Genomic DNA, 12718 nt, shown 5'->3' on the forward strand with positions numbered 1-12718 from the left:
AGCATATCGAGACGTTTTTCGGGATATACTCAGCGTATAAGATGACCCCCGATTTTCAGTTGACTTTTTTTCGTTTCAAAAGTCGTCTTATACACCGGAAAATACGGTACTTTATATTATATTCCAATTTACAAAGTGCTTTATCATTTCAGTCAATGCTAGGGAAATACAAATTAGGGCAGCCTTTACTTATCCTCTCTTCCTTCCACTGCTGTTCCATTTCTGTGCTCATTCGTTTTATTTTTAGCTCCAGAGATTGTCCTAACACACATTTTCATGGTTAAGTATGTATTCTTTCTGCTTTCAATCCCAGCTTGGCTTCTGTACCAGTCAGGGTCTCCGCAGAAACAGAATTTTGCTCAGATGATGCAACTAAAGAGTCTTTAACAAAGGAGCTATTTACAGAGATGTGGGCAAAGTAAGGGAACAGACAAGGCATGCTGAAGCACCCAGAGATGAGGGATTCCTGGGCCTGAAGGGACAAAAGAAGAAAGGCAATGACCTCCTAGAGAGGGAGGGAGAGCTGGCCCTTGGCAGCTTGTCTAGCAGGAGCCATTATTGTGGAGGCTGGTGGCCGCTATCAGAGCTGTCACTGAAACCAGGAGGGAGGGATAGGAAAGAAAGAGCCCTACCTATCTCTCCTCCTGCCCTTCATTCCACTGCCAGGTAAGGGAGCCAGACACAAGCCGCAAAGGTATGGCTCATAGGCCCAGAGAAGAGAAAAGCAGAGAATCGTTGGGGGGATTTCTGACATCATTCTTGCTTGATTTGCATTTTGGCTTCCTAAGTGCTTATTTAAAGGTATATCCTCATCCTTTTGTGGAACTGTACTAGACTGAATGATAAGAGTCCACGATAGCATGATTCAGGTAATATGTAACATGAGGAAGCATAGCATGATCCTAAAAAAAATCATGTAGCTGGGTTCATGATTCCACTACAGACTCATCTCTACCATCAGTTGGACCCTCAGTAATGTCTGGTGAACTCTCTGAAGGCCCAAGTCATTTCCTTCAGGAACATTTTAAAATTAAATCATCTCTCTTCTTACTGGATTCTCTGTTCACTATCTCTTCATGGGACCAGAATTTCTTCTCCTTACAGAGAAAAGAGAGGCCAGCTAGCTTCCTGTCTCTTCAGATACCTTACCTCATCTCTTCACCCCTCTCTCTTCTTCACCTACAGTCTCTCCCTCTCTTCTTATTCCTATCCCTTCCCAAGAATAGAAAACAACAACAAAAACATTGCCATTATTTTAAGACTTGGAAGCTAGATAACAAAACCCGTTTTCAAGTCACTTTTGACTCTCCACCTGTATTAATACCCTCCGTTCATGAATATGTTATTGAACTTATGGTCTACACTCCTTGCTAATTTCCTTACAGCCCAGTCATTCCTCAGCTTACCATATTCTGGGTTTTAGTTACCACACCAACAAAAGCACCATTGATAACATTGCAACTGATTTCTTAATGGCCAAACCAATGGATACTACTTTGCAGTATTTGAAGTGACTGACTCCTTCCTTCTTGGATCCTTTATTTTCTAGGTTTCTTACAATTCTTGGGTATCTTATTCTCCTTTTTAGGTCTTTATACTACAATAGCATTATCTCTGGCTTTTCTTCTCTTTATTCAGCTTGAGACTCTAATCTTTTCACATAATGAGTGCTTCCTAGGTGGTCCATCCTATATGCAAGGTTTCAAGAAATTCTGTTTAGAAATCAGTTACTGGAACCTTTTTCACAGTCTAGATCTCTCTATCTTGAGCTTCAGACACACCTATTCAATTAATAGGTACCCAAAACTACATATTCAAACAACTACTTAACTTCTCAGCAAAGAGCTCAGTCCAGATACCTAATTCTAAGTATCACTCTACATAATTTTCTCTTTCCTCTCCTCTCTGGTTACCTAATTGTAGGAATTCCACCTCCTAAATATTTCTTTAATTGATTATCTCCTTTCCCTTCAATGGCCACTGCAATACTCCTAATGCATATTAGCACAATCACCATAACATCCGAGTCTTCAGTCTTCTTGCTTTGAATCTTCAGCCCTCAAATCTCCCCTTTCCAATGGTGACAAATGCAATTTTCATATAAAAAACTGAATTATCTCAATTCCCAGTTTAAAATACACCGTTAGCACTCTGTCACCTTGGGAGAAGTCAGAACTCCATGGGACATCAGAATGAAGCCTTACCTCCCCTCTCCTTATGTCCATCAAGAGAAATACCCTTTATTTTAGCCATCCTCAGTTGCTCCAATTTTCAAGCTCTCTCACCTGTAGTTCTTTGCACATGCAATATATTGCCTGTGTCTGGAAAGATTTAATTTAAATTCTACTTGTGTTTTTATGACTGAGATCAGGGCCATGTCCTTTGGATATGAATAATTTAAAAGAAAAATGTAAAATACCTTGGCTATTTAAGAATCCACCTCAAATTCCTGTTTGTCTTTTAGGACTCATCTCACATCCAAGAAACCTTCTTTGACCTCCTCTCCACCCTTCTGTCTGGATTAAGTGACCCTCTCCTGCACTCACCCAGCACCAAGAGTATTCTCTGTGGGCACAGTGATCCCACAGTTGAACTGTTTGTTTACTTGCCTGAGTTACTCAGTACGATTATGCACATGGACTGCTCTGTTATCTCAGAAGTCCCAGCCATGTAGAGGGCCAGATACCTAACAAATATTTATAGAAATGAAATGCATTCTCATTAAATACTTCTCAGCCTTGCCAAATCACTTCACTTCAACCCTGACAACTCTAGGGAATAAGAAAGAATAAGATGATCTCTGGATTTACCAAAGACACTTTTGTCAACTAGAAAGAATGCTATGCACTCGACTGATCTGTGTTTTAGTCCTAACTCCATCACCAGCTCTGTAAGTCCCTTTACCTTTTTGAAGGTCTTCTTTCTCATGTACTGCTTAAAGGGATTGGGTTGTGGTTTTTATTTTTGTCTCCTCCAGTTCTAGCAATCTATGACTTAAAGAGACCATTTACAGAACAAAAGTGCACACCAACTTGAAGTGCAAAAATCTAAAAGCCTATTTGGAGAGATTGTTTCTTCAGGAGAACCAACTGGAGGGGAGACGGTGTTGGTAATCATTAAATATCAGGGTGACCACTGAGAGAGAGGGAGATTGTTCGTGATTTCTCAGTATGTTTCCTCAGATCTGGCCTTCTGGCTAAAGCACATTATTTCATTGCCTCCCTTGCAGCTAAGACCATCTAACTGATTCTGACCAGTAGGGAGTGATACTTGAACCACTGGGTTGTGCTCTTAAAGGAAAGGAGAATGACTATTCTTCCTTCTTGAGCCATATTTGAGGGTTGAGTGTTGAGCATGGCAGAGGCTAAAGGGCAGAGGGAACCTGGTTCTCTGTTACCAGTCACTATACCTGCTCTGCATTTTTACATGAGAGAAAATAAGCTTTTTTTTAAGCTACTGAGTGTTGGGGTTCTTTGTTATAGCAAAAAGACAAAAGATAAAACAAAATAACCTTATAGTATTCTTAATAACATACTAAAACATTTTTTACATCTTAGTGTCTATTTTCAAAGTACAGTGAGTGAAAGAACAAAGATGGTAATTTTATTGAAGAGAACCAGTTATTAAAAAGAAAAGAGAACCAGTTATTAGAAATTTGCTTCAACCTTTAATAACATAATTAATTTTTAAAGGAAATTTACTATGCTTCCTAAAATGAGATCCTAAAGCTTTCTATTCTGTATTCTACTTTATCTTAGAGAAGCAAGGGCCCAGAGGCAGACTGGGAAGGCATTTGCTGGGCAAAGCAAATTCTAATCCTACAAACCAGTTATCTACTGATGGATCACAATGAAGACTCTAAAACAAGTCTCTGAAAGGGTTTTATTTTCTGTTCAGTAATTCCACTTACAAAGACACAAAAACATGAAATGCTTTTGTAGCTCCTACAATATGAGCTGTGAAGTTATGAAACATTAACAACCTTCATTGCTTTCCAAGGGTGGAAATCATTATGCTAATGGTATTACCCAGAAAGGATCCTGGCGCCATAAAATAAAGGCTCCATTATCAGATTGGGCTCCAAGGAGAAAGTGGCCCAGAAGCATTTGAAACCCTCCTGCTTCCGCTTGCTCGCTCAGTGGCAGGGGGATGCTGATCCCCAGGGAGCACAGTCTGCGGTGACTTCAGGTCAGAAGAGGAGAGTGCTGCAGCTTGCACATCTGACAGGCAAAGCAGGAGGCCCCCGACGCCAAGCACACCAGCCGCGGGGAAGAAAGCTTTTGTATAATCAGCCGATAGACAATCAGTAATTAGGGGTTGCACTTGGAGCTAGTGCATAAGGAAAACAAAAAATATTCTACAGTGAATAAGGGCCAAGAGCAAAAAGGCACTTCCAGAAGGCACTGGGGAATGATTCCATTAACTATAAATGAACTTGTGGGGGGAGAGGTTCAATAGTGACCCAAGAGACTCCCCCCGCCCCCACCTCCCTCACAATATATCCTTCATAGTCCCTAATGCCCCAAATCTGTATCTCACACATTCCAAACTGTTTTCATAATCAAGACGGCTTCTTTGTGCTTTAGGTCCTTAGTATGAATGGGGATTACCTCCTTTGCTTGTTAAAGATGAACACTGCTGAAGCTATTTCTCAGACCTGACCTCCCAGGGTTTTCTGGGCCAGGAAGAGGGCAACAGAGGCAGGTGAACCAGAGGGTTTGATTATAGAGGCCTTGAGAGCCAGGCAGAGGATTCTGGATTTGATGGAGTTGGCAACAAGAAACCAAGTAGATCGTTGAGCCAGGAGTAACACAACAAAAGTCTTGTTAGTGAGAGCATCCGTATGAGAAAGGACTAGAGAAAAGCAGATTGGTTAGGAGAAAATTACTTTTTTGTTATTAATCCTCATTATTTCTTTCCTTGATTTTTAAAGAAAAACATTTTTTATTTATTTTAGAGAAGAAGGGAGAGGAAAAGAGAGACAGAAACATCATTGATGAGAATCCAATGATTCTGCCTCCTGCCTCCTGCACACCCCCTACTGGGGATTAAACCTGCAACCTGGATATGTGCCCTGACTGGGAATTGAACTGTGACTTTCTGGTTCATAGGTCAATGCTCAACCATTGAGCCACATTGGCTGGGCTCCACTGATTTTTAGAGAGAGTGGAAGGGAGAGAGAGGACATCTATGTGAGAGAGTCATTGATTGGTTGCCCCCTGCACATGCCCCAACCTGCATTGGAGGTATATGCCCTTGACTAGAATCAAACCTGGAACCCTTCACTCCATGGGATGACACTCTAACCACTGAAAAAAAAAAAAGTGGCCAGGGCGAGGAGAAAATTACTTGAATCTAGGCTGAGATAAAGAAGCCCTACGGATAACTAGTGACTATTACAAGGGAGAGAAGAGAATGGGTCACTTTGTATAAGAATGGAAGGAATCAGAGATAAATTTTATCTTTAGAAGTGAAATAAGGGGGTGGTTGAATACTTGAAATAAAACCCATCAAAGCAACAAAAACAGTAAAGAATAAGCCCGAACCCACAATTTGCTATCCAAATCACAACCCTTCTCAGACTGAAAGGGGACATTGCCAATTACTACATCTGGGACAGTCTTGGGCAAATGACAATACATGGCCATCCTACCTGAAAAGAGCTTTAACTATCAATAGAAGATAACTCCCAGATTCATACCACTGGCTCCAGGTTTGTCAAAGTTCAAAGCATTAAAAGGAAGTCACCATCAGAGGGTAAAATAAAAAGCTGCTGTTGAGAGTCAGAGGTCTAACCAGAGAGGTTGGGTGGAAACACATGTGATGTCCCTGAAGTTTGAATCTGATTTACTACTGTCTATGTATTTCTCACAGTCCTCTTCAATATGTCACATCCCCCGACTTGGGGCCTCTTTGCTACAGGATTTTGAGGACCAAACAGTTTTAAAAAATCTTATTTCATTTAAGTCCAATTTCTGAATATTTATATCTCATTTCCATGTGTAACAAGGTAACTTGACAAATAACTGGGATGTGTGTGGGGAGGTAGCAAGTGAAGGAGAGGGGTAGGCGTGTGGCTACAGTATGGACACTGACTAATCAGAATTCACCAGCTGGTTAGTGGCTGTAACTAACCTGCACTCACCTATGGTCATGGGAAAGGCTGAGTCATTGGAGCTGCTCCCCTGAGAAGGGGAAGAAACTGCTCAGAGACATGAAAGGGGTCTTCAGGAATGCAGGGCTGGGAGAGGAAGGAGGAGGCTGGAAACCTCGCAGACAGATCCACGTGGGTAAGTCCCCAGGAGCAGTGCTGGTGGCAGGCGGTCAGTTCCCTCTCCGCCTCTCGCTGAGGTGCAGCAGGACTGGGTGATTACTTAGGTGAGGCCCTGAAAGGATTTCCACCCCTCCCTCCTGGTTCATGGAGCTCTCCTGCTAACCCCACGATAGTCTGTCATCCATACAGTGCTGTATAGGAAGGTTAGGTGTGGGGTGGCTGTTTTCTGTAAGTTCTCAGAGGACACTGGCTCTGTTACATTTTTGGTGCAGAGTAGGCATTCAAATACTTGAATGAAGGCACACATTCACAGCCATGTTCTGTGCTACTGTGTGTGTGTGTGTGTGTGTGTGTGTGTGTGTCTATGAGTGATGATCTAAAGTTCCTTCATTTTCTATCCCTGTGATTTCTGCCTGCTTTTCCAATAATGGCTTACCCTCAGTGACTCATCATCACCCTAGAGAAGGGACCAAGATTAAACTTCCAAATTTATCTACATAGTCTACTCCTTTCCTTTATTATCCTGAAAGAATCCGTTTCCCAAACAAGATTAAACATTCAGGTTTTTTAAATTATTTTTATTTTAGAGAGAAAGAGAGGGAAAGAGATTTGTTGTTCCACTTATTTATGCATTCATTGGTTGCCATCTTCTATATGCCCTGACTGGGAGTTGAAGCCGAAACCTTGGTATATTGGGACAAAGATCTAACCCAGTGGTTGGCAAACTGCGGCTCGAGAGCCACAGTTTGCCACTCTGTTGACTAATGAGTTTGCCGATCACTGACCTAGACTCTCGATTCCAATAATTATAGGCTGTTGTTCCTTGTGATTAAGCCCCTATCCCAGTGGTCAGCAAACACATTAGTCAACAGAGTGGCAAAACGGGGCTAGCTAGCTGCATGTGGCTTTCGAGTCGAAGTTTGCCAACCACTGATCTAACCAACTGAGCTATACGGCCAGGATCCATTTAGTTTTTCTTAAAAGCAATTGTTTTCCATACCTTAATGAGGGACAGAGTAAGAAGTACTAGTTTGTGGAGTTAGATGGAGCTGGGTTAGTTAGGGCTGAACTTGGGTTACCCTCCTTGTTTGCACCTCATTTAGCTTATCTTTACCATGGGGATACCAAAACCTGCATAAGGTTGTTGAGAAAATTACTATTTTTATAAATGTCTATATAAAGCAATGATAAGGATTAGCTATCTTACCACCCTGTTAAGTACTTAGTTAAGTGCCAACATCCTCACAAGAACTTGGTGAGGAAGGCTCTAGTATTATGTCCATGGTCCCAGAGGCTCAGAGAGGTTCAGGAACTTGCCCAAGGTAACAGAGCTACGGAGTGTGGGAAAGCAGAAACTGAAACCCAGGCAGTTGAACTTCAGAACTTATAATGCATTGTCTCTTGGACTCACATGAAAAAAGATACCAAATAAGTAGTTCTCAAAAAACCCTAGCCACTGTAAGTCTGCATCGGCAGAATGTATTGCTTTGTTGTATTACATCTCTCTTTTATCATCACTGAAATTTCATGTGATTGGGAATATCCTTATGTCTTTGCCCTTGGTATAGGAAATACCTAGGTCTGCTTCCAGGCACACGAGGAGGTGAGAGGAAGGCGAGGGCAGTGCCGTGTGCCTGTGTCCACTCACTGACGGACACTGTGTATCCGGGAAATGCTTGACCTGCGTTAGAGCCCTTGAAGCCCTCTGGCAGGGCAGTACCAATGCATATTATTGGAAGTCAAGTTATTTCCCACATTTACCTTACTCCTTTTTCCATGTATTTTACACTGGATCTTAGCCAAAAGGCTGAGATACAATTTTTCCATGTATTTTAAAATTCCCTTCTAAATGTGCGATTTCACCTAGCCACCCAAAAAGGCATTCACTTTTGTCAGATCTTCCTTGTAGTTTCCCTACAATTCTTCCCCCCCGAGACACTTAGATGTGCCATTTACTAACGTTCTACAATTGGTACTGTACAACTGTCAGTTCATGGAGGAGGAGGGCTGAGCATGTCTCGGGGGACATGCTGGTCTGCCCTCAGTTATCTATTTTTCATTCATGTGCAGAGGCCTGCGAATGACAATCCCATATTATTAGATCCAACCGAGACCTGCAAAAATATTTTTGTAAGACTGCAAGAAATAGGGCTGCTCTGTGATTATTAGCAATAACACCGGAACAAATTATGTAAGGGATTAAAAAATGAGGTGGCTTAGAACGGCAACAAAAATATTGCTAAATACTCTTCCACTATGTCATCCCATCAGGTTCTCATTCAAGGAGGAGCTAGGCCTGCAGAATGCAGTTCCTGAGTAAATAAAGCAAAAAAAAAAACACAAAAAAACCCCCCCAAAAAACAAACAAAAAAAACCCTCCCAAATTCACGCAGCATTTTCTTTGGTGATGAGAGAATAACAGCAGGTAAGTAAACCCCCCACTTGGGAGGGTGAGTGTGCTCTGAAACGTGTCTTGTTTGAAGAAAGCTCTAGGCTTCTACCGTGATGGACAGGTAAGGCTGCCCTCTTCCCTTTCTCATTGTTGCATCGTTTTTGCCCACCTCTCAGATGCCTGGTAATTTATACATTCGGGACTAACTTATTATGTAGCAGAGCAGCCAAAGAGAAAACAGCAATTATTGCTTTCATTGCAGAAGAGAAAAGGCAGTGCAGTTTCCTCCGGAGAGTCCCGGTGGCTGCAGATTCTAGAAGGAAGGGCGCCAGCCTCAGCCTCATTTTCTCGGAAAGTGCGCACACCTGCGCAGCTGAGCTGGCCTGGTGACTTGTCATGGAGGAGTGCCACATGCTGGCATAACCACGGAGGGGGCCAGGGCGAGCGGAGGAGTGAGGTCCTGGGTCACACGGCGCATCTACATCTGTGACAGATGCTGATCATGTGGCCAGAGTCAGCTAGGACAGTCACAGTCAACTCCTCCCACCCTCCGCCTGTACCATCAGCCATTAAACACGGGCCTCTCGCCCCAGAACTCCAAGGGCGGCGACAAATCACTGGACCTGTGTGTCTAGGAGACCGAAAAGCAGCCCTCATTCGTCCACCCCTTTCTGTCTTTCCTGGGAACACTGCGGTGGGAAAATCTGGGATTGCATGGCCATCATAGTCCCCATCTCAACCAACACCCCACCCGCAGCCTTGTCCCCTAAAACTGAGGACAGGTTCTGAAAAGGGACTCCAAAAACCTAGGTTCTTCAGGAGAAGGCAAGCACAGCTCTTTTCCAGGGTCACGCTTATCCATGCTCTTGACACCACTCCTGGAGAGAACAGCAGATCTACAGGAAAGCTTTCCCCAACTGGTAATTATTGAGCGATAGTCAATGGCTTAAGGTTTAAGACACCGGTTTTCCTGCTCTGTAGAAAAGATTGAGCTGGAGGAGTCATTTAAAGTTTTTTTTTTTTTTTTCCAGCTCTAAAATGCAGGAATGCATAATTTTCAGATTCAAAGAATGACCCCCTGCAAGTTGGAGCAGAGCACATGCTTTATGCACATCTTCCCCGCAAGCCTGCGGGATCACAGGACGTGCCCAGTCCCATATCCTCTGTGCACCCTGTGCCTCCTCAGGGAAGGCACTTTACACACAAAGCACGCTGGCCCACAGGGGGAAAATGAATGGTTCTCCCCTTCTGCGTTTCTCCCTTCAATAAAAACGCTTCTTTTAGTCTGCTTATTTTGAGTTGACTCGTTTGCATCCCTCGGATTTGGAAACCTTTCTAATAACCACACCGGGGACTAACAAGCATTAAAGGAAAAAAAAGCACACTCAGTGCTTAAATGGATCACTGGTGAATTTCAACCCACTGTTCCCACAGAACGCTAAAGGAGAAGCTTTAGATCTCAGGTCATAATTCACGTGGTACAGCAGCTTCTTTTCCCCCCCTCCCCTGCCCCAGCATCCACCGAGGCAAATACAGCCAAATGCTGCCCACAGCGACTGCAAAGACAGGGTGCCATTCGCCCTGGGTCCGCAGGGCAGGTTGGCACACTGTGCAAAGCATGGAAAGCTAGCCTCGCACCCTCCACATTCACTCAGCGAGCTCAGCCACCGAGCTGGGAACTCACCACGCACATCTTACTTACTTCAGGTGGCCAGGAAAGTATCCACGTTCACCCAGAGATCACCATGCCCCAGCCAGCCCCCTCACCCAACTCAAAACCGTGCAGGGCACACACGTGGCTGCACTTACCCAGCGTAGCGGTTGCTGTAAAGGTGGCTGTGCCCTGGCTGCAGGATCTTCAGAAGGATCAGGCACAGAGGCAGAGAGGCAGCTGGCTGGCTCCTGGGCTTCCCGGGGAACTTCATAGCGTTCCAGGGAGAGGAGCTGGAGTCCGTTCCAACAGTCACCCGGGGCTGGGGGTGGCTCACAGCACCCCGTCCACACGCGCAGGGTCTCTGGGGGAGGGGGTGGAGGGGAAGGCTTGGGAGTGAGCAAAATGTGACACTTCTTTCCAACCACAGGATATTTAAAAAAAAAAAAAAAAAAAAAAAGGTTTAAACGGCCGAGGAAGAAAAGTGGCTCTTCAGGCTTGGTCTTGGGACAGCAGCAGCAGCACACACAGCCCAGCCCGGCCCCTGAGCCGGCTCCTTAACCGGGCTCTCCTGGAAGGGGCTGGGCCTCCCCCGTGCTGACTCACGGCAGGGGCTTGCTGGGTGCTGCTTCCTTTGGGTAACTCCTCTCTGGGTTTCTGTTGTTGTTGTTTGCTTTTTGCTTTCCATCTTCAGGCTCCTAACTTTTTTTGGTCAGCCTTTCCTCTTTCTGTTACCTCCTACAGCAGAGGACCCCAACCTAACTGCAAACAATTTGTTGGGGGACGCGCTGAACAGGCAGGCACAGAACATTCCAGGCGTAAAATTTTGATCGACCACGACGAATCTACGAATCCACACCCCGAAATGCAGTGAAGAGCCGTGTGTGTGGATGCAGGGCTAGGCTGGGGCACCTGGACATGAACAGCCAGCCTTGGTCCGGGGCCATCTGTACCAGGAAGGTTAGCGTCTCTCCCCGGCTTCAGAGAGCTCTTACAGTCAGTCCACAGGACCAGCACCCAGCGCTGTGGCTATTTCAGAGGTCCTCTTAGGAGAACAGGGGGCCTCTGAGCGCTTTACCACCTTCTCTGCACATTTGGAATTACTTAGGGAGCCAGACCGTTTAAATCAGAATTCCTGGGCGTGGGAGCAGGCGTGTAAAAAGCTCCTCAGGTGTTCCAATGTTCAGTCACTGCGCTGGCCTTGAGTGGGCTTCTCCAACTTCAACGTGCATGCGGATCACCTGGGGAGCTTGTTAAAGCGCAGCTGCTTCGGATGCAGTGGGCTGGGGCTGGGGCCTGAAATTCTGCACAGAGACCACCAAGCTTTCAGGTGCTGCTCATGCTGCTGGTCCTTCAGCCAAACTTGGAAAAGCAAGGTTTTGCTTCAGCAAGAGGCCTCATTTTTCTTCTCTCTCCAACGTGTGGGTGGAGGGAAGCCTGGAGCAAACTTTTTTTTTTTTTATTCCCCTCCACTTGCTCTTACGCATATACATTTGGAGGCATGTGTTGTGCTCCAGTAAATAAGAACAGCGTTGTCTAGGGTGCCCCTTGTTATTCCCTGTGTCAAATGCCGTTCATAGTATGGAAGAGAGTGTGAGCCAACATCTATCCCATTCACTCATGATCTTTTCAAATTTCATGAAGAGTCGTGGCCAAGAACGCTGGTCTCTCCAATATCACAGCTAGGGCACCTGTTTGGAAGAGAAGCACCAACTCTCTCCTCATGTTCTCCACCTGGAGGCCTGAGCCAAACTCACAGGAGGTGGGTCCTTACCAGAGCTCAAATGCTGTTCACTTGAACCTCTAAGGACCAGGTTGTCTCCATCAGCCCCTGGGTTCGTTTTGTTAATCTCTTCCTTGAGTACCCCTCCCTAACACCTGCCATGCCCTCTACTGTGGAGCACCCACAGCACATGGAGTTTAGGTGTTTGTCTGATGTCCTCACAAGTCTGCCTTCTCCTTGAATGAGAACTGCACCCCTTTCACCTTTGTGTGCACTTCCTTCTGTCTCCTGAAGGGAGCACCATGTTCACTGAAGGATAAAGAACTGTATTTGTTGAGTGAATGATAAACCTGTGAAGGGATTCATTCAACAAGCATGTACTCTGTGGCTTCTGTATCCAGAGAGAGGAAAGGACGTCAGTGTGGCAGAGAGCTCTACAGATGTCTTTGAATAGTGGAAGTTTCCAGGCCTCCTGGTTTTGTTTCTTATTGGTTTATGTTGTTTTTTCTTCTTCTTGGCTTCATGGCCCAGTGCCTTGGTCTCTGTACACTGGTGAGGCTGCTCTGCAAGGCTCCCAGCAATGCTTTCCTGAGGCTTTTTTTTTTTTTTATGAGACCAAGAAAGCCTATATAACAGCCAGTGAACTGTTGAAATAAGAGGTTACTGTATAAATAAAAC

The 12718-nt window shown here is 44.8% G+C and overlaps 1 protein-coding gene across 1 annotated transcript in view; it reads right to left on the minus strand.

Annotated features, from left to right (window-relative positions):
• CPA6 (carboxypeptidase A6) overlaps positions 1-10769 on the minus strand; it is a 203338-nt gene extending 192569 nt beyond the window's left edge. Inside the window, exon 1 of the mRNA XM_036437096.2 lies at positions 10476-10769. Within this exon, the coding sequence (XP_036292989.1) occupies positions 10476-10591 (116 nt within the window). The 5' untranslated portion in view covers positions 10592-10769. The remainder of the gene's footprint in view (positions 1-10475) is intronic.
• Positions 10770-12718: the final 1949 nt, after the last annotated feature.

The sequence above is a fragment of the Pipistrellus kuhlii genome, unplaced genomic scaffold (assembly GCF_014108245.1).
Source record: "Pipistrellus kuhlii isolate mPipKuh1 unplaced genomic scaffold, mPipKuh1.p scaffold_m20_p_14, whole genome shotgun sequence".
NCBI lineage: Eukaryota > Metazoa > Chordata > Mammalia > Chiroptera > Vespertilionidae > Pipistrellus > Pipistrellus kuhlii.